The 23,719-nt window shown below is 41.1% G+C and overlaps 3 protein-coding genes across 5 annotated transcripts in view; 2 read left to right on the top strand and 1 right to left on the bottom strand.

Annotated features, from left to right (window-relative positions):
- The first annotated feature begins 271 nt into the window (after window positions 1–271).
- On the top strand, window positions 272–7,215 carry LOC116388379 (G-protein coupled receptor-associated protein LMBRD2B-like). Of its 2 annotated transcripts, XM_031856159.1 has the most exons (18): window positions 272–387; window positions 1,358–1,630; window positions 1,885–1,994; window positions 2,659–2,757; window positions 2,945–3,112; window positions 3,224–3,434; window positions 3,587–3,661; window positions 3,756–3,860; window positions 3,956–4,139; window positions 4,359–4,540; window positions 4,689–4,822; window positions 5,026–5,131; window positions 5,298–5,395; window positions 5,505–5,608; window positions 5,909–5,955; window positions 6,104–6,212; window positions 6,425–6,518; window positions 6,632–7,215. In XM_031856159.1, exons 2-18 carry the CDS (start codon window positions 1,457–1,459, stop codon window positions 6,693–6,695), a joined length of 2,064 nt encoding a protein of 687 aa, XP_031712019.1. In that variant the 5' UTR covers window positions 272–387; window positions 1,358–1,456; the 3' UTR covers window positions 6,696–7,215. The 2 variants fall into 2 exon arrangements, with proteins under 2 accessions (XP_031712019.1, XP_031712020.1); XM_031856160.1 differs by having other exon boundaries at window positions 272–1,630.
- Window positions 7,216–7,314: 99 nt separating this feature from the next.
- golm1 (golgi membrane protein 1) lies at window positions 7,315–15,443 on the top strand. Of its 2 annotated transcripts, none has more exons than XM_031856162.1 (11): window positions 7,315–7,993; window positions 9,081–9,222; window positions 9,815–9,994; window positions 10,191–10,245; window positions 10,348–10,450; window positions 10,707–10,821; window positions 11,147–11,297; window positions 11,452–11,679; window positions 11,795–11,959; window positions 12,227–12,325; window positions 12,972–15,443. In XM_031856162.1, exons 2-10 carry the CDS (start codon window positions 9,094–9,096, stop codon window positions 12,322–12,324), a joined length of 1,224 nt encoding a protein of 407 aa, XP_031712022.1. In that variant the 5' UTR covers window positions 7,315–7,993; window positions 9,081–9,093; the 3' UTR covers window position 12,325; window positions 12,972–15,443. The 2 variants fall into 2 exon arrangements, with proteins under 2 accessions (XP_031712022.1, XP_031712021.1); XM_031856161.1 differs by having other exon boundaries at window positions 11,144–11,297.
- A 1,289-nt stretch (window positions 15,444–16,732) lies between these two features.
- naa35 (N-alpha-acetyltransferase 35, NatC auxiliary subunit) overlaps window positions 16,733–23,719 on the bottom strand; it is a 19,046-nt gene continuing 12,059 nt past the window's right edge. The window contains exons 5-23 of the mRNA XM_031856158.1: window positions 23,517–23,591; window positions 22,846–23,013; window positions 22,577–22,643; window positions 22,404–22,447; window positions 22,244–22,294; window positions 21,688–21,771; window positions 21,395–21,509; window positions 20,425–20,603; window positions 20,171–20,230; window positions 19,877–19,983; window positions 19,662–19,728; window positions 19,323–19,421; window positions 18,956–19,134; window positions 18,682–18,818; window positions 18,493–18,560; window positions 18,260–18,400; window positions 18,008–18,130; window positions 17,616–17,696; window positions 16,733–17,479 (exon numbers count right to left, since the gene is read on the bottom strand). Coding sequence (XP_031712018.1) covers window positions 17,420–17,479; window positions 17,616–17,696; window positions 18,008–18,130; window positions 18,260–18,400; window positions 18,493–18,560; window positions 18,682–18,818; window positions 18,956–19,134; window positions 19,323–19,421; window positions 19,662–19,728; window positions 19,877–19,983; window positions 20,171–20,230; window positions 20,425–20,603; window positions 21,395–21,509; window positions 21,688–21,771; window positions 22,244–22,294; window positions 22,404–22,447; window positions 22,577–22,643; window positions 22,846–23,013; window positions 23,517–23,591 — 1,905 coding nt within the window. The 3' untranslated portion in view covers window positions 16,733–17,419. The remainder of the gene's footprint in view (window positions 17,480–17,615; window positions 17,697–18,007; window positions 18,131–18,259; window positions 18,401–18,492; window positions 18,561–18,681; window positions 18,819–18,955; window positions 19,135–19,322; window positions 19,422–19,661; window positions 19,729–19,876; window positions 19,984–20,170; window positions 20,231–20,424; window positions 20,604–21,394; window positions 21,510–21,687; window positions 21,772–22,243; window positions 22,295–22,403; window positions 22,448–22,576; window positions 22,644–22,845; window positions 23,014–23,516; window positions 23,592–23,719) is intronic.

Genomic DNA, 23,719 nt, shown 5'->3' with positions numbered 1-23,719 from the left:
TCACCTTGGGGATCAATGAAGTCTCACTGATATATAATACATTATAATTATATATAAATATATAAATATACTTAGGTACTTTCTACCACTGTTCAAATGTGGGTTGGTGGGTTACTATGTCACTGTAATACCTGTTTGGCTGTCGGAGCACTATAGCAGTGGCGGTCCCTGTGCCTGGTTTCCTGTTTGAGACACGCGATTGCTCGCCTACATTACCCAGAACTCCTTGCTGCGTCAGAAAAGAGCGCATGCCTTTTGACCGTTACGTAATGTAGTTTCAAAGGTTGTGTACATTTGTCGGACTTCATGTCTCAGGAACGCGATCTGGCAGTAAATTCAGACCGTTTATTGCTTGACAAGCTTCAGCCCGAGAGAAGAAATTCAAAGGTAAGAATCACTTCCTGTTATTAATTGAATCACGGACTGTCTGTGCACCGATTGGTTATTAAGCGATGATTAACAATACGAGACCACAATGCGCTGTCCGGCTGTTGCCTAGTCCTGCTTTGTTGTTGCTTTTTCAGGATACAAACATGACCACAGCGGCTGGATGACTGAAATACTGAAACTATTGAGCGGTCACCACAATTCAGCTCTCGGTAGCAACAATAGATTACATTTCAGATGGCTGCTTGAACAAACGTCAAAGATATAGGTCGATGGGCTGACAAGTCATACAAGTAGCCTCCAATAATATAGAGCCGATTTTTAAAGGAACATTTCATTATTTTCTATTTATTTAAAACACTATTAGACAACGCTGTATGTTTTCATGTTTGAAAGTCAAACTACTAATGTTACTGTTCAATTACAAATACAAAACTAACCTCTTCTATATGTACCATTTCAGTTGTAGGCTTGTGTACATTTCCTTTGATATCCATTCATTGCTTCTCATGGAAAAACAGTAACACTCTGGCTTTACAATTAACAACCGTGAAGATCAAATCTGCGTCAGTTGTTGCTACAGTTACACAAATGCAAATTTAAAAAGCTTGCACTTCATTATGTTATAACGTTACACAAGTCTGCTAAAAGATGTTCACAAATTAATGAAAGATCTGGATCAATAGAAATAATATATTCAAGTTTCAAAAAACATAAGCATTATTTGTAGAAGGATTAGCTTCAATGGAAAGCACATGTGATTGGCAGTAAATGGGCTAAAACATGTGAAACCACTGGAATGGTCCTTTCATTTCTTTTTATCTCCCAAACAGTTTTCTGCCTCATCTCCTTTGATCTGTCTTCTCTATCAGTTAAAATATTTTCCTCATATGTCCTTTCCCCCTGCTCTCTGCCTCCTCACCTCCTTCACTCATACCGGTGTCATGTGTTTCTCCGTGTTTTCCACCAGATAAGAGCTGACATCCAATCGGTTTGTCTCTGGGTGTCTCTCCCTCCCTCCAGTGTGTCATCATGAGTTCTTGACGTTTGTCTCTTCATTCGTGTCAGTATGAGCGGTGCTGCGCTGGCTGTTGTGGTGGTAGTTGTTTTCCTCTTGGCCTTCTACCTCCTCCAGCGCTATGGAGATTTGCGGAGGCAGCAGCGGATGGTCCTCTTGGGGACGCTGCTGTCCTGGTACCTCTGCTTCCTCATCGTCTTCATCCTGCCGCTCGACGTCAGCACGGTATGAAACCACTGCAGCTGTTAGAAGTGTGTGTCAACGTGAGGTCTTTCTGCCTCGGTAACCATAATTGCTTGGATCATCTCAGGATCAAAACAGGATCAACGAGATGTGAGCTTTGAGAACAGTCTGCGTCGGAGTGAGGTTGAGCTCTGTGTGTTTACATATCTGGCCTCCGGCGTCTTACCTGTACCAGTGTAACGTGATGAATAGGCTTCGTCATGGAGCTGACTGTGTAAACTCTGCTCCTCTTTTAGACCATCTACAAGCAGTGTGTTCATGACAATGCAAACCACCCTACTCCTGTAACTGGAGCGAGACGCACTAATCAGAGAGATGACAACTCCTCTGTTCATCCAACTGTCAGGTAAATGAGATAACTTTTGATTTACTGGCACAGTTTGCTCATTTCAAGGTACTGTATTCCTACCAACATGATGCACAATATGTATATTGTTTTGGCTTAGGGCTGGGTGATGTGGACAATATCTTTTATCATGATCGTCATTTCATATATCAATCCCATTATATATCACGATAAAGCATGTTTACTGGTAATTCGATAAATAAATAGTCTATATGAATGATTTGTAAACTCTTGTGTGAATCAAATGATTGACAAATAAAAAGCACTGAGTATTTTCTCATTTGATGAAGAACCTTTGTGTAAAATTATCATATTTTTTTCTGAGAAATTTGAGTTATTTGAGTATTGTTGGTATAATCTGTCCAAGTTTCGAGACATGAAGTTGAATGAAATTCTATTCATGTTGCTCACAGAATTCAAATTACATTTATGATATTAAGCAGCAACATGTCTTTCCACAAACAGCGTCTAAACTGTTTTTATCGATTGATTTTACTTCACATTGAAACGTTTATTTCAGTAATTTGGAAACTAAGTGTAGGATATGAACTTTTACTAACAAAGTGTTAGTATCCAAAAAGACTCGACAGCAAGGCTCATCACTGCAGTTCAAAGTGTTCTTGCAACGTGTATGCTCACATTCTTTTATGTGTTTGTGTTACAGTGTACCGAAGCTTTGTGAGGAGCCGTGGAGTTATATACCCGATGGCATCCTGCCAGTGTTCTGGAGAGTTGTATACTGGACGTCCCAGTTTCTTACTTGGTAAGCTACTCAGTCACTTATTTGAACTTCAACTATACTGTAACTGCTGTGTCTGCCACCTTTTGTTATAAACATAATTGTGTTTTGGTATACTGACTCTGTCCTATATGTGTGTGTGTGTGTGTGTGTGTGTGTGTGTGTGTGTGTGTGTGTGTGTGTGTGTGTGTGTGTGTGTGTGTGTGTACAGGCTGCTGTTGCCTTTCATGCAGTCTTATGCACGGTCGGGAGCTTTCTCCAGAGTTGGAAAGATTAAAACAGCTCTCATTGAAAATGCTATCTATTACGGCACCTACCTCCTTATTTTCATCTCTCTGCTCGTCTACGTGGCCGCTCACCCACAGTGGCAACTCACATGGTAAGTCATACGTACCTCAATTTAAGAAATATTAGATGTTGTTAGACTTGTGGACTAAAGTTCTTCTGTGGTGGTTTTTATGTCATTGATTTATCTGTAAAACTTGTGCAGGAGAGAGCTCCAGACCATCGGCATTACAGCCGCAAACACCTGGGGCCTCTTCCTTCTGGTGCTCTTGCTAGGCTATGGCCTAGTGGAGATCCCGCGTTCTTATTGGCTCGCATCTTCCCATGGTTACCTGCTGGCCAAGACCTACTTCAAGGCAGCCAAAATGGCTACTGAGAAGGTGTCGGCGGAGGAGAACCTGGCAGATGTTATGGAGGTGAGATTTTATGTACAATTCTGTACAGTAGAAGTATTAAGAGATTCCAGCAGGTGCTGAGACTGAAAGTGTTTCAACAGACTTTGCGTGTTTGAAAATCTTAATTTTGTTTTTCTTACTTTAACAAGAACAAACATATTTGTTATTATCAGGAGGTGGCAGGCGTCCATGAATCTGTCAGGTGCAACCACTGTCTCAGGAAGTGTGTGGACACCATAATTACAAAGGTGAGAAATACACGAGTAAGTTTAATGTTGTATTTACAGAGTTTACAGTCAGGCTCTGTGGGAAAGTCTTCATCTGAGCGTCATCTCATTTCAGTGTCCCACTGAGTACAAAGAAGAGATGGGAAGAACTGTGGAAAGCTCTTGTGGTGAGCAGAATGTCCTTCCCACCAAAAGAGGCTTAATTAAGCTGCATAAAAAAGTAAATACTTTTTTGAACATTGCACTATGGTTTTAAAGGAAACCGTCGGTGCATGTAGTAAATGTGAATTATTTGGGTGTGTGTGTTTGTTTCAGGTAATCTCTGCAGTGCAGAGACACGGTCAGACTCAGGTTAAGTGGTCTATGTTGTTAGATGAGGCCTTTCATCGAGAAGATGTAGCTAAAAGCCAGAGCTGCCCAGTCCGACACTTCATCCACGGCTCCCCGACAGAACACCACAGCGGCTGGATCCGTCGGTTCATCTACACTCCTACTGTGGGTGAGTTCAGTCAGGACCAAAATCTGAAATTTACAGATGGAAAGGAAGGACAGTTTCTCTGTTTTTGCACATTTTGTTTTATTTCAATAATAGAACCCCAGAATTTCCCTACTTCAGTTGCATTAGTGGGTTGGGTGTCACTGCCTCAAAGAAGCTGCTAAACTTGAAATAGTTTTTTGATTTTTCCTCCAACTGTGTGCGTGTGTTTGTCCGTCTCAGAGTGGTACTGGGAGTGTGTGTTCAGGCAGGGTTTCTACAAGCTGCTGGCAGTTCTCCTGTGTCTCCTCTCAGCAGCAGTTGTTTGGTCCGAGTGCACCTTCTTCACTACACACCCGGTCCTCTCCCTCTTCGCTGTCTTCGTTCAGATGGCTGAAAAACAACACAACTACATTTGTATCGAGGTGGGCACGTATTGAGAAAAAAAATGCACAACAAACCCGAGCTTCACTCGGCTCAAGAAAACAAACACCCACCGTGTCCGTAGTCGGCAGAAAATTCCATAGAGCTAACGTGCCTCATGTCTCTACTTGTTTTGTTTCTCTCCACCAGATGGTGTGCTTCGTCAGTATCCTCTTCCTGTGTGTCTGTGTCTACTCCACAGTGTTCAGGATACGAGTCTTCGACTACTACTACCTGGTGCCACATCACCAGACTGATGCTTACAGCCTCCAGTTCAGCGGCATGTATGTTCCACATAAAAGTCATAATAAAATATGTTTATTTCACTTAAGAGGCATTCTGAAACACAGTTATTTGTTTGACATCATCCTAAACTCCAGCACATTTTACAGTGAACAGCACACAGTTCAGTCTGGTCTTCTCGCATTGTGTTAAACTCCTGTTTTGTGATATCGGGGTTGTTTCTCTTTTGTTTTTTCCCTCTCAGGTTGTTTTGTCGTCTGACCCCTCCTTTATGCCTTAACTTTCTGGGCCTGATTCACATGGACTCCGCCATCTCACACCAGGACAGAATACAGACATCCTACACCTCTGTGGGTCACACACAAACATGCCCATAACAACACATTCATACTGACAAAGATATATAATGCACTTGAGTGTGTGATCACAAAATCTATATATGTAGACATGTCAAAATATTTTTGCATTCAAACCAATTGGAGTGATGAAATGACCCTCTTTATTTCCCTCTGTCAGATCATGGGCTCTATGCGTGTGCTATATTTTATATCTGATGGCTTCTACATCTACTATCCCATGCTGGTATTGTTGCTCTGCTCTGCCACTTTTTACAGGTAAGTCAATAATCACTGACAACTAACACTATTTTCATTCATGTGTAGTTTTGGTTATATGTTTGAGCTCATTGATGATAAATCGTTATCACTGTGTCTGTGTTTGTAGCCTGGGCTCTCGCTGTTTGAACCTCCTAGGCTTCCATCAGTACATCACTGATGACCACTTGACCTCTGACCTGGTGGATGAAGGCAGGGAACTCATCAGAAGAGGTAGTTTCATCACACATTCAGTCACTCACTATTTCTGATGTTTCTGCTGAAAGTTGTAGTATTCTTTTTATTATTTCTTTTGAGCCACTTTATTGCAGACTTGATTCAATATTTCTTCCTCTCTTCAATCTAGTGAACATATTAGTTATTAAGCAAGTTATGGGTCAGTCTTTTACTTTTACTGTTTATTTCTTATACCTCAGTTCACATTAAGTTGTTGCTGTTGTATATCTGAAAGTCATCATGACATCAGTGCTCACTGCGTTTCAACAATATGAACTACAATGTGTTCTTTTGTAGAAAGAAGAAAAAGACAGAAAGCTGAGGATGGAGAAAATCGAAGATGGGTTAGAAAAGTTTTTTTCTATCAAATAATTTCTTATACAATTTTCTTAAAAACCAAAAACACCCTCCCAGTGTGTTGGCTTGCTGTTTTCTATTGTTTTCTATAAGTGTTGCCAGGTATTTATGGGCCTGTTTTGTTTGCTGTTTCAGGCCTGGACAGAGCGGTATGGAGTCCAGGGGGCTACTGGGCGAACCAGAGGTGGTTACACTGAGTTGAAGGATGACCAGAGCAGACCTGTCACAGAGATCAATAGTAGTGGTAAGGATTAAAGAAATAGTTTCTGTGTTTCTCACAGCTACTGAAAATAATATGACAATAAGGGTTTTTCCAACAGCTTGATTTCATATTTGATGCTTGTTTGTGTTATGCTTTGTTTCTGGATAGTTTGCCACTATACTTTCACTTATGTCCATCAAGAGGTCTGCCTGCTTACAGTACACAGTGTAGACATTGCTCTCTGTCTTTCTCAGTTATCACATTCACCAGAAGAGATGGAGAGGAGGAGGAGCAGAAGAGAGGCTTACTGCGAGATAATTCCAGCGATGAAGGCTCACCAAACAGAAGGTTTGTTTATTTTTTTGGTATATTATTTGAACATAGTGTTTAATTGGAGCTGAATAACAATCAAACAGGCTTCCTTAATCGCATACTCTATTTCTCTGTTTCTGACACTGTAGATCCACCGGAGGACGTTACCTTTCTCTGTCACCTTCTCGGACAGGCATCTTTGACGATGTTTGATGGAGAAAAAAAGACTAAAAATGCACGTCTTCTTAGGGAAAGTCTGACTGCAAAGGATTATACAGTATCTCAGGAAATAAAGAGGAAGATACAATCGGGCAAAACCATTATTCACTGAAAGAGAGCACTGACTGTGATAAACCTGTTTGTGCAAAGCCAAAACCATTTTCTGTGAAGCGTTATTGGTTTTACAAGCATAGATTGATGGATAAAAGAGATGAATGGCACAATTACACACCTGCAGCAATTTGGGATAATCCACATGATACATGTGGAAATGTGCTGTTGTCTGAGTATTTAACCACACAGGTTCACACATTTTATTTTTTTAGGAAAACAGGTCACTGTGCAAGCTGTGAAAACAAAAGAAAATGACTACTGGTATATGTACTGAAATTGAAGATATCAACACCCTAATCGATTTTATGTTGTAGTTTACAGTCAATTATTTTCTGTAAGGGTGTGTATGTTTTGCATTTGTGTGTCTACCAAGATGATGCATTAAAACATAATAATTTTACCCACTTCTGCAATCTTAATTAGATGATGAATGACTTCAATTTGATGCACCAGCACATAAGAAGCTCTATCTTTTAAGATCTTCGGTTGATATTATAAAAAGTAGTGCAAATGTCTCAAAAGCTATTTAAACTTCAAGTTCGGGTAAGGCTAAATGAAAAGTAAAACAGTGTTTTAATTATTTGTTGTATTTTAGATTGTGGATTTGGTTTTCATTTTAACCAGATCTTACAGAAGGACTTGTGTTGGAGAGTGCCCGTGCTGCCTTCCAAAGCTCTTCGTAAACTATACAACTCTGGGATCACTAGTCGACAAGCTTAACTCTTAAAAGATCGACTGCAACAGTAATGCCATACTCTTATTTTACTGTAGAAGTCAATCTTACCTGTGTAGTAAATGTATGGGAATATAAATTGTATTTAGGTTTTATGTGTGTTGTACCAGTACAATTATCTAAAACGCCCTTTTCCTACAGCAAGCAGAGGCAGCACCTGACTGTCCCGCACAGGCACAACACACACACACACACAGAGGGACTCTGCTGTTTGTGTGGCAGTAATGGGTACGAGCTAACTGACGAGCGGTAACGCGCAGACAATTGCTGGAGAAACGCTGCCAGATTGTCAAATATATCCCTAAGTATCACTCTATATACTGGGCTCCACATTTAACTAGTTCATCTGTGGCGACTCTCGAGTCTTCCTGGTACTAAGTCGATTCTTGTTGCTAGCGTTAGCTAACCGCTAACCTCACTAAAGCAAACGTCAACTGGGGACAAGGTATGCTTATCTTTTGACTCGAGACAGTAAAACAGATTATGTTTAGTGTGGTGGAACATAATCTTCATTAACCTTCTTTGTCGTTTTGTCTTATATATTTTTTTATTAGAAATTGAACTACAAACGTTCATCTTCTGCAAACTCTTAACCTATGTCTGTGTGATGGCCGTTAACACGAACGCTAGCTCCTATCTGGCACCTTTTTGGCTAACCTTAGCTGTTTAATGTTAGCAGTTGACCAAAGAAAGATGGAGCTCAGTTCGGAAACTAACGGTACCTGTGCGCGGTTAAGGTAGCGTTATAACCTGCTAACAGGCCTGCGCTGTGGTCTGTTAGCACACTCGGTATTTTATTTTCTCCCCAGTGTTTGTCATCTTCAGCTGAGGTTGACTCCCTTGTGCCCCGCGGCTGTGTGACAACACGGGGAGTCATGCGTCGACGTTAATGTAAACACTGATAACTAGCTAGGTTATTACCAGACATCTTTGTGTCCACTGCTACGTTAATCTGTGATACATCTGCATAATGTCGCTAAATTACGAAGTAGATTAAACTATTCTTAACAGTTCTTTGCACCTGGGTCTTGCCTGCATTTGCATGATGGGAAGAACCCAAGCATGAGTATACTTGTTGTGCTTTAGCACCAATGAGCCACTGGGAGCACTACAATGTGCACTTGTGTGTTTTTTAAATGTGGTCTTAATATTGTGCACATTTAAACAAAGTTGCACGTATATCGTATCTTTAAAGAAATTGCTAAACATAATATGTCTATATGAACGGTTAACATTTACTGTATTCTGTGTTTTCGCTGACACCGTGAAAATATTTGGTGGTGTGACATTACCTCCATACAAGCAGAAGCAGCTCACTGCTGCTTGCAGGCTTGGACTATTTGAAACGGCTGTAGACTCCTTCAATGACTTTAGCCATGTTGTCAGCAACAGCTAGCCTCATGCCAGCTGACCATTTTCAAATAGTAGATGTAATTCAGGGGGGTCACCAACAGAAATGACTTGTTTTAAACATGTAATTGCACAATTCATGGAAAGCGAGCTGACCCTGGCTGCGGTTTGTGTGTGTCCAGTTTGTAGACAGCTATGGGTGGTCTGGGAAACGGTCGTCGTGGAGGAAGGTCCCCCCCTCTAATGATTGGGGCTCTCATTGCCTGTATCCTGGTTCTGGGCTTCAACTACTGGGTGTCAAGCTCCCGCAACCTGGAGCTACAGGTAGGTTCATGTATGTGTGTGTGTTTGTGTGGTTCTCTAACCGTAGTGTACAGTGCAAATATACCACGTGCCTTTTGTTGGAAATCATTACCTATCAATTAATTATTCTCTCTCAGAATAGAGATTGCAATATCAGTTTCTAGCTTCTTACATTTGCCTGAACGAAAAGTCTGTGTGTTTAAAGTTCACATGCCGTATAAATATGAAAAACATCTTCATATTAGCAGACCAATGCATGATTCCCATTTGCAGATGTTAGATGGGCCTCATCAGTTCCTCTTTTGGTCTTCAGTCTTTTTATTGTAATTTCACAACTTTCAAAACACATCCTTTAATGCAAGTCACTATTAGCCTCTAACTTAATGGGTCGTGCTTGTATGCACTGTGGAACAAGAATATATTTATGACCCAAATATTGGTGCCGTTTGTAGAAACCTTTGTGTAATTGTTGCTGATCTCTTTTTTTCCTGTCTTTGGTATAAGTGGCATAAAGAAGAAACTCACAGCCAGCGTGCATTATATTTTGTCATGGTGTCATTGGTTTTTATCACTAACCATGTCCTTACCTGTTGTCCTTGCGCGTGCGATACAGACTAAGCTGTATGAGTTGGAAGGCCAGGTGCGACGTGGAGCAGCAGAGCGAGGAGTAGCGGAGATGAAGAAGAATGAGTTCCAGGAAGAGATCCAGAGACAGAAGGACCAGATCAGCCACTTAGAAAGCCTCTATAAGAGACAGCTGGAAGGATCTCAGAACACCTGCAGCCAAGAGAAGGTGCACACACAATGACAAAAAAGTGATGGGGGGGCAAATCGTACCTTTCAAATATTGTCTCTAAACTATTCACACAGAGACATTTTGGGGGCCTGGATTTAGCTCACTGTTGTGGTTCACTCTAAACTCACACATTAATTAAAGGAAAAAAAACGAACTGTGAATATTTATAGTTTCTGTGTTTCTTTAATTCAAGGGCACACTGCAGCAGAACATTTCCTCCAGTACCAGAACCATACAGGAACTCAAAGGCAAGTCTCTCTCTCAACTCTTTCTCACAAATTGCATTGCAAAAACAATGATAATTCACTTCTTATGTGTCTCTTAATGACCTTTGTGTGTCTGTGCTGTAGGTCAGTTGAATCAGCTCAACGATGACCTGGGAAAGCTTCAGAAGGAGCTGCAGAGTTGCCAGGGCAACATCAAAACCCTCAACAACAAACTCACGTATGACATGTAAGAAGAAGATTCCTTAAATCAATCATATTCATACAGGTCTGTTTAAAGGAGATCAAGATGAATCAACATTTGTGTTAATCGCAGCCCTCTTGAAATTAATAATTGATAACCACGATTATAAGCTCAGCTTTATTAATTGCCTCAATGTAGTGAATTTGTGTCTGTCATTCCTGGTTGACGTGTCTGTGTGTGTGTGTGTGTGTGTGTGTGTGTGTGTGTGTGTGTGTGTGTCTCTGTGTGTGTGTGTGTGTAGGACCCATTGTCAGTCCCAGGTCCTGTCCCAGAAGGAGTTGTGTGACGAGAGAGTGGCCGCTGCTAAACTTGAAGTTCAGAAGAAAATTGAGAAGCTCATCTCTCCCTCAGGCGAGGTGTGTTGGTTTCCTGTTTGAACCACGTGGAAGGATATCGGTCGCCATTCGTCATATACACACTATAGCACCGTGTTGAAACCCTCGAACTGTTTCTCAACACATATGTTTGATTTTCTTTGTAATACAGAAAAACAGCAACTCATCAGGCTTGGTCGATGTTTTGAACTGGCTTTCTGTCTGTTGACATGCAAGTGTGCAAATGGAGTTGATTTTCATGCAAAAAAAAAAAAGGTCTAATATCATTAAGTGGCTTTGACACGTCTTACTTTTTACGCTTCGATGACGTAAAGGTTTGTGGTTTATGATGTTTTCTCTTCAGCAGGAAAACGAGGTGGATGGAGCAGCAACAGAGGGCGAACCGGTCATGACTGAGGATAATGTGGTAACTGTTGTAAGCCACACACCAAGCCTCTCTCAGCCCAAAGGAAATGATCCACCTGAACTACTGACCAATGAGATCATCGTGGACAAAGGTGACAGACATAGATCTTCCTGACACTGATGTTTATGTGTACATGAATGTACATCCAATGCATTTTGTGTGACTTTAAGTCAACTTGTGTACATTTGCAGTAACAAGTGTTCACCCTCACGTTGCACTTTGCTTCCTCCCTTCTTATGTACCAGATCCCGATGCCCCAGTAGACCTGGCTCCACAGAAGGACCTCTCCAAAGCAGAGTCCCAGTCTGCTCCCTCAGCTGCTGCAGTCAAGCAGGACATTTTGCTACCACCAGAGGAAGCTGTCGAAACAGAGGAGGGCGAGGCTGAGACCGGGGGACCTTTGAAGAATAACCTGACCGAGGATAAAGAGATGGCGGTGATGGATGCTCATGAGGAGGGCGCTCAGACCGAAGGTAGAGGGCCCGGTTCACTGAAAGCAGTGAACTACTTTGTTATTGCTATTCAGGCACTCTCAGTGATGAGGTGACATTTTACTGGACATAAACAACAATTCTGTCATGTCCCCAGAGGCAGACCCTGGGATGGACGGCATGCTGATTGGCCGGGAGAAGGCGGATGAGACTCCTATTGGTCGGAAACTTGAGGAGCCAGAAGAATATGATGCAGACGAGCAAGTCGTGGGTGAAGTTGATTTGGAGAAACAACAGCATAGTAAACATGCTGAAAATATAGGTATGTGTGTCTTAATATAATTAAAACTGAATGTGTGTGTGTGTGTGTGTGTGTGTGTGTGTGTGTGTGTGTGTGTGTCTAGAGAGAGTGAGTACATCCTCAGTGTCAACTTTGGGGTTTGTCAAAGTGCAGTTGACTCTGAAGACCAGAGCATAGGTTTGAGTGAGGGATAGTTATTTACTGGTAAGGATGAAGAAATAGAGGCACTGTGCTAAAAAGTCCTTTGTATGTATTTTGTGTTGATTAGCACGTTGTACTTTGTGATAGACAAGGACATGGAGGAGGAGCTGGCGGACTATAACGGAGATGATGAGAATGAAGGCGAGTTTGAAGCGGACAAACAAGCTGAGCTTGCTCAAATCTAAGGTACACACTAAAACACACACAGATGTGTTCCTCACCGACAGTAACTTGCTTTCTTGTTCTTCATGTTTAGACATTATCATAAAACTCAACAAGTCACACATTGTAATTGCAGAAAATCCCTGAAGTATCAAGCTGATGTCTGAGTAGATTGTTTATCTCAGTTGTGTATCGATCATCGTGGGGCTGCTGCTATGTAGGTTCAGTTAAACTGCTATTTTCAGAGGTTTGAAACAAGACGTTTGTTTGTGCAAAGATAAATCTGATTTGTGTAAAGCGATACTGCAGCTGCCTGCTGCTGAACCAGCTGTACACACACAGGTGATGGATGCGGACTCTACATAATAATGGTGTGTCTTCACTGTTCTTGTTTTCCTTGGGGAATAGCAACTAAGGAAATAAATCTGGTTTCAGATGTTCCAGTTCAGCTGACTGTATCATTAACACAGCTTTTACTTCTGGACATTGGTAATGTTCCTTTAGACACGAACAATGCGCTCAATGGCATTTCTTATTTCTTATGCAGCTCGTTAGATCTTTCACCAGTTTTAATGTAGGCCTGCTGTGAACACTCTGCAGCTATATATTAAATATAAACACAGGTATGCTTGTGTAATTAACACAATATTGATTTTTTTTTTTTTTGCAGAGCTGGAGCTGGACAAGGAGCCCCTCATTCACCTCAGCACAACATAAGCATACAGGTTAATGCAGCCCGCCAAACACAGTGAACACAAAATAACCCACAGATGGTAATCTCCATAGAAAGTCTTGTGACGGTTCATTTCAAAAGCATTTACTTCCTGGAATATTTTTTTAAAATTTATAATCTTAATTGTTTTTCGTGCATTTGATTTGATGAAATGTTTTCTGAATTAGAGAAAGAATATTTACCACTCTATCTTTAACTCACAATATTCTGAAAGAGCCACAAAAAAAATAAGACTGAAATATGCAAATGTCAGCCCAGCGTGAACACTCATGGCGTCCATTCACATGGATTTCACTGAAAACATAAACCCCCCGCGGTGCTTTTATGGTGGTACACTGTGCTCACATTCATTTCAGCATGTTTAGGTGATATGGAAGTACTCAGTACTTCTAAGTACCATCACCTACTTGGTTCTAGTGTTCCCTAAACACAACTTAAGACATCTCAAGACTCAAAAATGAAAATGACCACAAACCTTGGAAATCAGTTGATTTTGATTACGTGGCTAGAAGTGTTTATGTTCACTCTGTAAAGACTGTATCTTAAATGATTAAATATAAGTGAGGATAATCTGCACACCCTCACAGGGTCATGAGGTGTGAAGTACTGTAGTAAGTGCAAACCATCGCAGTGACAGAACTCTGCAGTACAGGCTCAACAGCATCTCAAACAACGCCTTAAGTTCCTCCTGTTGCTCGTAGAAAGGATACTGACTTTGGCTCAGTGGTCAGTCTGACAGTGAACACAAATGAGGCCTTCCATAACTGCAACAAATTAAGGAATTGTGTCCCAGTCAAACGGGAAAATGAAAACAGAAGCTTCTTTTGCTTCCCACGTAGCCAGAAGTGCTGTGAAAAGTAAGTAAACATACCGTATTATAATATTATAATTATAATTATAGAGTAGCGTTTTAACGGCAGCATGGCTTTTCTTCTCAGCATGTATGAATGTGAGCAACATCTGGGATCAGTAAAACAGAAGGTACAGTTTCAGATTATAATGAAGGGAATAGTTTGGAACTCCTTGATGATATTAGTGCGTCATGAATCTCATTTGTTATGCCTTATTGATTCTGTGTACACCACCGCTGCGGTCGGCTGCTTCTGACACATTGGAGGTGGATTGTGGGGCCGTGGTGGTACATGCGTACTGATTTTGGACCTTTTACTTTGTGGATACTGCCTCTGGTCTGCTGATTTCAGTATTGTGTTGTGCTTTAGGGCGAACATTGTGTGGGTGAGTGCAAACACAGACTGATATTAGGCATTAAAAATGACAAAATGATGAAATGTTGTGGCGGGATCTTTTGTTGCCTTGTGTTTTATACAGGACAGATGATTTTACTTTATCTTTCCCCGTACTTTATTTATAATTGGTGACTTTGACAGAATACCCACAGTTACTTAACTTGTTGTGGTTTTAATTGCCATCATTTCCATAATGCTTTGACTTATCATCGACAGTCTGTTCATGAATCATGTATGTTTTCCAACACCTTCATCACCGCTGTGTCGAGCTAAGGCTGAAGCTAAATCTCACAGAATCTACTTATTATACGAGTAAACATGAGTTTTACCAACATGTGCTGAATTCTAGCAAACTATCTACAATAATAAAATGCACGAGACTTAGTTTCCCCTTTCATGTAAAAGTTCAGACATTTTATCTTAATAATGACATATTTGAGCTACAGAATATATATTAAAGATTGTTGACAGCGTGAAGACTCTTCAGGTAACTTTCTTTGAGGAACACAAATTGAAAGAAATGTGTGATTTATGATTACAAACTTTTTCCAGTCAGCATTCTTATTATCATTTCAAAGATAATTTCACACCTGTAGTAGTGTCAATTTTGTTAACTTATTTTTGTATTTTTTAATCATGATTATTTTATTGAATCCGGGCCCGGCCATCATGTTTCTAAGTAACCGTACAAATACAGGATTGGAGTTCTGATGATACACAAAGGGGTTCAAACAAGTCGCAAATCAGCACTTTTGTTTCAACTAATGAAGCTCAAAGTCATTCGTGTCAAAGTGTCTTTTGTCTCTTTGGTAAATCTTTCAGGACAAATGTGGTTTGAGATTTTTATTGTCATTTTATTTGCAAAGTTGCTGTTATGGGTGGTGTTGTCTGTTGTCTGACACTGCAAAATGTAAACTGCTTTTTGTCAGAAAGCTTTTCTGTGTAAGAAGTACCTTTTTCTGTGTCTATGTACGTGTAGAGAAAATGTTTTTTGATATTTCTAAATTTGATTCACTTTTTTTTTTCTTGATTTAATTTGTTTGATTTGTTTTTTGTAATTTTATTTCATTCTACAATGTGGAACAAATGTGTAAAATGTTGAAATGATCATTAGTTTTATTGATGATAGAGAATAAAACACGTTTTATTACCACTATCAAGACAAGGTTTCATGTGGGATTGATTTCAACGTGTGGTTGTACCAATGCAGGGAAGCTTTATTTAGTGTCAGAGTTTTTATGACAAAGAAAAGTAGTAGAATATTTTAAAACAATGAAGTGAAAACTATTACTTAGAATACAAAATAATAGTAAAAATGATGACTTGGTCTTGCAGGTCTGTTTGTTAATCCATGCATTTCCAAATGCTCATAATAGACCGGGAGACATTTTAAAATGATCAAAGGCCAGGGAGTAGAAAGGGAGAGAAAGAAAAGAGTACAGATGGAAAGAAGCAAACGAGGGAAAACTCGAGAGAAAGCGAAACGTTGTTGCGGTATTTTGCTTCCTTCACACTCTGTATCTATCTCTATAAACAAGGCCTAACGCCGAGCAATACAAAGATACGTGATTCAGTTTCTGAAAATAGAAGTTACTTTCATAATTTGTTGTTTTAAACCCTCAGAAGCCAAAACCACCGGCAGTCTGAGGTGACACACGTGAGAATGATGAACCTGGTAGTGATCACCACAGTGATGGAACCACAACATGTGCCTTTAAAGCTGGTGTAGAAAGTCAAATACTTTTCAATCATCAAAATCATTTTCTTAATTATTTCGTTCTAATCTCACCTCTGATGTGATGCAGGCTCAGCTGTGGATTATAACAATGTCTCATGTGTAATGTCAGCATCTCTGTAAGTGGGCCAACTACAGGAAGTGTGTTGATGAGTAAACCTCACAGATGTCAGATATCTCTTTTCATAATCACCTGCCGTATGAATTTAATTTCATGTTGACGTAGTTCACTTTGGAATTAAACTGGAGATTAAAGGTGTGATCAATTTAAAGTATTGTTACGGTTATTTTTGTAATTAACAATGGGAAGGTAAAATAAACTTTTCTTTACTGAGACGAACAAAGTGTATTTGGGAGCACTGTGCTATCTATGAATAAAACCATCCAGAGTTCATCCGTTATCTCTTCAGTATATCTGAATATCTAATGTCTGTGAAGACACTATTCCACTGCTATTCACTACTTCAGGGTACACTCCTTTATTTGTTATAGCATCCTATAACAAATAAACTATAACATAATATTGGTGCATATCTCAATGCTTCACTTATGAATGCAACACAATACCTTATTTAGACTTAAGAGAAATTTACATAACCTGTTTATTAGTGAGTGAATTTCAGAAATTGCACATCTATATCAATTTGTTCATGAGGTCGCTCACTTTGCTAGATGTCTAAACACAATTAGAACTAGAGTGAGAGCGAGGACTTAAATGACAGAAGAAGTAAAGACATGTTTTATTATGATATGTGTGACAGCTGGTTTGAGGAAGCAGTGCAGAAGGCTCCTTGGCCTGTAAAGTATCTCCACCACTGCTGTTTGTTGTGTATTTTTAATCTCTTACGTGTGTTTTTCCTCTGCACAAGATAATTCACATTGTGTGCGGTTGTTCTCACAGATTGTCCCGTCTCGGGTTCACAATAGACGGATGCAGATGAAACTGGTGCTGAAGTAAAACAAGATGCTGTAGTCCTCCCACGCTCAACACTTTCATTCAAATAAGCACATAAATACATAGAAACGTTCCATATGATTGAATGATATGCACTCATTATCATTACAGCTCCTCTTTTAAAGCCTTCACAAAACAGTTCAGGGGGCAGCTTAGAAACAATCGACTTGTGTCCGACTCATGTACACACACACGCACACACATTTTCACAGATGTGGATATTGTCAGTCATTTAGGTCCAGGTGCGAGTTCTCTGGTCTGGTTTCATCTCTCGTTCGGGTGAAAAACAGAATCGAGCGTATCAAACACTCCTTTACACAACTTAACCGTTCGCTGTATCTCACAGACACACACCGGGTCAGGGCCATCGCACACTTGTTCAAGTGAGGGTGTGGTCTTTGCGGCTGATGGTCGTTATGATGACATAATAATCAACCCCCGAGCACAATCAGATAATCTTGACCACAGGAAAGTACTTGTGAGCTGAGAAGTCAAATTCTGGGAGCACCTAGAGATGCAGAAAAGTAAAGTATGTCAACAAAGTGTTCACAACATGGAACATTAACCAAGATAAACATAAAAATCACAATCCACGACCGCCACAGAACCAAATGATAATCCGTTCATTGTGTGTGTCGTGTTACCTTGGTCTCCTTCTTGTGGCCTCCAGCCAGGAGCTTCGTGACTACGATGTTGGGTTTGGCCACCTTCAGTATACGGTTCACCTGTTTTCAATCATTAACTGTTAGTGATAGTTCAGAAAAGGCAAAAACTAGAGTACAAACAAACCATTTAACTCAGTTTAGAGCAATACAGCAGAAAAATACTAAGCCCATAAAACTGAGGCTATGCTTTTGAATGATTGAATGGTTTGAAATGCTGTAGTCCCAAATGATTTACCAAAAAGTAGCAAAAGTCTAGGTGAGAAAATCTTTTCAAGAATAGATTTTGGAGCTGGGGACACTGAAAATAGAACAATATGCAACATTTCCTTTCACAGTAGGCATTTATTAAAAAAAGAGTAAATTTTCCTTACCTCGGGGTCTGGACAGGGCACATTTTCTAGGATGAGCTTGGCCTGCTGGAAGTGTTTGCTGGCGGCCATGTACAGGTCAGCGGAGCCTGGCGGAGGATTGTACTTCCTTAGATCGGACATCTCCTGGAGAGGGCAAGAAGGGCAAAGTCAGAGAGGAGAGGAACATCCAACAAAAGGAAACAATTTGAAAAGGAAAGGTGACGGGAATGTGATGAGGAAAAGGGGAGAAAGGACAAGAATAATGAACAGCACCTTGAACTGGATGTAGTGCACGGGTGGGGGCGTGACCACGCTGTTGAAGGGAGCGAAGCGATGCTCGTAGCGAACTTGCTCGCTGTCCAACTCAAACTGAGGCTTACGCATCTTCCCGTCCATATCCAAAGCTACCATAGTCTGAGGAGAGACACAGAGGATCGATGCTACAGCAGTGTATATCCAATAGGAGAGGAGAGGGCTCCAAAGTGTGTCTGTGCTGGTGTTCCTACCTTGTACATGCCAGCACACATGTTCTGGTATGCTTGGCTCATGGTGATCTCCTTGCTGAGAGGACGAACTGCAGAAGAAACCCGAACATCACATCATTATTAGGACGAGCACCCACCGTACAGGAGGATCGCCCTCTTCATTTGTGGTCATGCTCTCACCTCAGCCACAGAGGCTACGATAGAGTGTACCTTTTTTCTTCTTCTTGGTCTTTTTGCTGCTGCGTCCTTTCACCTGCTCCTCCGTGATCCGCTCCTCTGCCATCTGAGAGGAGTCGGCTCGGCTCAGAGTGGACATCAGCCACGCGTAGAGGAACTCAGACAGGTACCTGCAGTCGGAAACAAACAGGTGTTCATTCACAGATGATTAGAAGGGAGCACGCTGAGATTTAGAGTTACCAGGAACAAACAAACCAGCGCGTGTGTGTGTGTGTGTGCGCGTGTGTGTGTGTGCGTGTGCTCTCACCAGTAGATGTAGTAGTACTCGTGCATGCTGTACAGCTCTAGTTCAAAGCCGCTCAGCAGGTACTGGATCATGATCCTCAGGTTATGGTAGAGGATCCAGGTGCCAAGACAGGCTAGATGCTGTCGCTGAGGCTCAAGCTTCATCAGCAAGCTATGCAGGGCTGCATCCACCTTCTCCGCCTGCAGAGCACACAAGAAGAATTTAGCAGTTGGTTTATGAATTATAGAACCACACCTGTCCTCAGAGTAGGTGACATATTTCTGCCTAACTTGTGTGGTGCAATGATGCAAAAAACAGTGGTGTTGTGTTTGAGTATCAGAAAAAAAAAAAAAGGAGGAATACGACAGAGGAAACAGCTGCGCTTCACCTCGTCCTGCAGTGTGGCGAACTCTTCAAGAATGTGACCCAGCTTGTCTCTCTGTCGAGCTCGGTTGTGTCCGTGGATCTGGATCAGACTGCAGAACGGCTGCAGGGAGAAGTGACAAGACGCAAACAAATAAAACACACAGCTCCCACTTGTCTATTCATGTTGGGGGCTAATGATAGACAAGCCTTTCAGTGTTCCACCCAAATTCCACTCCACATCTCTCCACCTCAGCTATTCACTTATAATTCTACTACTCAAACAAACTGAAAACATCCCATAAAGTTCACAAAGCGAACCACACGCACCAGACTAGAACTTTAAGCAGTGACGGTAACATACCCTGGAGCAGTGCGTAACAAAGGAGTCACTGTAATCCTTGGCCTGGTGGTTGTTGAACAGACAACACCTGGAGGGACACACACACACACACACACACACACACACACACACACACACACACAATATGAGCTTGAGACAGCTGATCGAGACACAATGAGCTCAAACACACCCTTTAAATACCATAAAAATGTGAATGAGCATTAAATGAGTCTTACTTGTAGGAGAGGACCGGTGGGCTGACGAAGTATCTCAGAGCATCTTTAATCATGTCCTGCATCAGGTGGGTCCCAAACACTTTCTTATTATCGATCAGGAACGTCGTCTGGATTTAGGAAAACAAGTCCCCTTTAGTTCTCACACACCTGGTGCTACAGGGATACGTTTTTAATTATGAGATTATATGATGTCATCTGAAGGTGTTATTCGTTGTTACATGTATACAAACCACCTTACTCTGTAGGCATCAGAGGGAAAAAGCAGCGACTCTTCAGAATCAATTATTAACTCACCTGGAGTAGAGATCTGGAGAGGACACAGGGAGACTGCTCACTGAACTCACAGAAGAAGTCCTGAAGAAAACACAAACACACTCTACATAATGTTTCAATTCATATGCTTTTATCATGTATAATGACCTAGAAAGCATGCGTATGTATGGGGGAGATGACCACTTCAGAAAAAGTAATTTTGAACTAAGCAATCCAACAAACAGAGAAAAGGCTACGGGTTCAGACAGCAGAGTAAGAGGTGGAAATGTGTTTACCAGTATGCCATGCAGGTTGGTGGTGTTGATCACATCACACACAGTCTTGATGCGTTCTATAAGTTTGCTGAAGTAAGCCACCATGTCCTCCCTCTTGATGATCTTGGCGTAGCGAGGAAAGGTAGGAGGCAGCAGCCTCTGGTTTACCAGCGGCTCAAAGCCCATCATGATGGGGTGGTCTGCAGCAGTCACAGAGAATAAAGAACACAAACGTTTAACACAGGTCACATATAAAGTCATCTTCCCTACGAGGCGGCCTCAGCATGACGACTACGTAAAGGGCCAGTGTGTAAGATTTAGTGGCGTCTAGCAGTGAGGTTGCAGATTGCAACCAACTGAAACTTCTCCCGTGTGCCAAGGGTGTAGGAGCTCTACGGTGGCCCGATCTAGAGCCAGTGTTTGGTTTGTCCATTCTGGGCTACTGTAGAAACATGGCGGTGCAACAGAGCAGACTCCGTGAAGAAGAACGCTTCCTTTGTAGATATAAACAAGGTATCAAAAACACAACAATTCTTATTTACAGATGATTATACATTAAAAAGAACAAACTTATGAATAATGTGTTCCATTTCTGCCAATAGATTCCCTCTAAAAAGCAAAATTATTGCCCAGGACAAGTAAAATGCCACAATGGGCTAGTGAATCTAAAATCAAGTGCTAAAAAAAAAAAAAAAGAAAAAAAAAAAAAAAAAAAAAAGAATAGCAGAGCTGATGAATGAAGTAGCTACGGAGTGAGCATCTCGCTTCCTTCTCATCAAAATGGCTAAAGACAAAGTTGATGAGCTGAAGTGCAAATGAGCATTTCAATGGAAACAATGACAATTAACTTAGTCATTAGACTTTGTTGTTATTGTTAATTCACAGCCGCGAATGAATAAAACATTCTGTGTATGGGCAAGTCAATTCCGGGAAGTGGGGTAAGTGAATAAGAAACATTAATGCTGAGTTTTAATGCGAGTGTGTACGTTACCTCCTTTAGTGGTGTCATTCTGTGACTGGATGCCGTGCTGAATACTGGAATGCATGGCCGATAGGAGGTCAGCAGCCTGAACCACCAGCTTCTGGGCCTCACCCACCGAGCTGGTCTGATGAAGAGAAAACTGTTAGTTAACAAACACAAACACAACAACAAAGAAGAAGATGACATAGAGGTGCCTGCAAGTACACTTTAATAAAACCCTCTTCACTGCTCGTTATAAGCAGAAGAACATGTTTAAATCCACGTGGTCGTAGTAACTGTGTGTGTGTTTGTGTGTGTGTTACCTCTTTCTTGGTAAAGGTGATCAGTGCAGTCAGTAGAAGGCGTGTGAACTTGATTCTATTGAAAAGTGCCAAATACTGCTGATGCTGAAAAAAAATAAATGAGAGCATTTAACAGGATCATGTGTCCATGCAAAGCTATTAATACATATATTTCCTTATTTGTCTATCAAGCTTTACAAGGCACGATAAGTAACAAGCCACCCAGACAAAGTCCATCTTTGGATCTGATTTTCCTTCCTTCCTTCATTATTATTACTGTAATGAAAGAGTCTCCAGAGTTCATATGAGCCTCACACTCAGATAGACAGCAGCTGGGAAACTAATTACACCAGGCAGAGACTGAGGAGGAGGGTTCAGAGGTTTACTCTGCGGCTGAAATGTTGGGATGCTCACTAAATTAATAAAGACCAGTGACACAAGCTGATGTTATTTTATGTTGAAACTGCATCACGTCAGTCAGAAGCAACGATTGTTGAGCTTTCAGATGATCTGACTGCTATTCCAAGAACACGCCTTTAACAAAACTCCATCAACACGGAGGAACGACCCGACGTACCTCCTGCTCCATCTCTGGGTCTCGCTGCTCACCCTGTCGACTGCGCGTGCTCTGAGGAAGTGGGAGAGAAAAACAAGACATAACCAAATGTAATATTCTTATCAGCGGGGTTCTATTGAAATGGCAAAGACTGTGGCTTAAACTGGCCAGGAACAAATACCTTAACTTTCCTCTGTAACTCATCCTCCACATCTTTCAGCATTCCTGGTAGGAAGAGCAAATGAGAGGAAGAGATTACCTCAGCTTTGTTTCTCTGAAACAACAGTATGACTCAGTATTAAAGTGAAGCCGTAGACGCAATGATCTACTGAATCTACAACGCAGTACTTGTACCTGTCACCCGCAGGTCTGACACATTATTGGCCATCTTGAAGCCATAGGTCATGGCCTGGAAATCCTCCTACGGAAAAATATGCGGTAAATCAGCATTTCCACATATAAATACGACACTAAGTCATCAATGGCCAATTGTAATATTAACTTAAATGAATGGAAATACCAGTAGACAAACCAGAAACACCAGTAAAATTATTAACAATATTCCCAGACCACCACGGACTGGAACAGCTTTGGCAAAAGCTCAAATGTAGGAAGTTGCTCACCTCCTCGAACACAGCGGCCTTGTTCACTTTCTCTCGGGCGATGTCGCACACCTTCAGGATGCCCAGGGCAAAGGCTTTGAGGGCCGGCTCTTCAATCAGGTCGGGGTTATGGACGTACAGACAGGTAAACACAGTCTGCGCCAGGGAGTGGCCCTCCAGCCATGTGATCTACGGATACACACAGACACGCACACATGAGTGCTGCGTTTCCTGCAGTGGTGCTGATCTAAAATTCAATGGGATTCAATCACTAGAACTTCAAACACCTTCATGACTTTTTTAATTATTATTATTTTGGTAGTTATTTCAGAAAAAAAGAAAATAGTGAAGTTTAGACTACACGTTGGATTGCCATTTTTGGTATGTTCTTGTAAAATGGCAAACATCTTAAGTTCTCTGTGACTATAAAGAGAATTCATCAAATGTTTTCTGTCTGCTCTACATCTCTCCAAATTCAACACGATTGCAGAACATCTTTGACCAGTGGGAAGTACTTGACCAGCGATCTTGAATAACAGACTAACTCTATCCCCACTCGTTCTTCATCTCACTGTGGAGGGGAGCTACTCACAAGATAAAATGTGCCATTTGTGGGTCAGTACAATGCAAACCTCTACATTCATATTACTCACAAAACCTACCGTTTACAGTATGAGAAAGTGAGAACTCACCAAACAGCAGAAACTTGTGTCGATGATACCAATTAGTTCAGGAAGACTAAGGTCTTTCACCTTAATGGCACCTTCCTAAAACGATACAGTAATACAAATGACTTAGAACTAAGTGGTTCATTTTACTCTCTATATATACAGTATATATATATACAGTATATACAGTATATATACAGTATATATACAGTATATATATATATATA

Source organism: Anarrhichthys ocellatus, unplaced genomic scaffold (genome assembly GCF_004355925.1).
Source record: "Anarrhichthys ocellatus isolate YVR2014 unplaced genomic scaffold, GSC_Weel_1.0 scaffold17, whole genome shotgun sequence".
NCBI lineage: Eukaryota > Metazoa > Chordata > Actinopteri > Perciformes > Anarhichadidae > Anarrhichthys > Anarrhichthys ocellatus.
This window is presented reverse-complemented; position numbering and strand designations above follow the sequence as displayed.

Coding starts and splice junctions, on each gene's coding strand:
- LOC116388379 (XM_031856159.1), top strand. CDS start 1,457: ATGAGCGGTGCTGCGCTGGCTGTTGTGGTGGTAGTTGTTTTCCTCTTG. Junction 1,995..2,658: donor TCTGTTCATCCAACTGTCAG/GTAAATGAGATA, acceptor TTTGTGTTACAG/TGTACCGAAGCTTTGTGAGG. Junction 5,956..6,103: donor ATGGAGAAAATCGAAGATGG/GTTAGAAAAGTT, acceptor TTGCTGTTTCAG/GCCTGGACAGAGCGGTATGG.
- golm1 (XM_031856161.1), top strand. CDS start 9,094: ATGGGTGGTCTGGGAAACGGTCGTCGTGGAGGAAGGTCCCCCCCTCTA. Junction 9,995..10,190: donor ACACCTGCAGCCAAGAGAAG/GTGCACACACAA, acceptor CTTTAATTCAAG/GGCACACTGCAGCAGAACAT. Junction 11,960..12,226: donor TAAACATGCTGAAAATATAG/GTATGTGTGTCT, acceptor ACTTTGTGATAG/ACAAGGACATGGAGGAGGAG.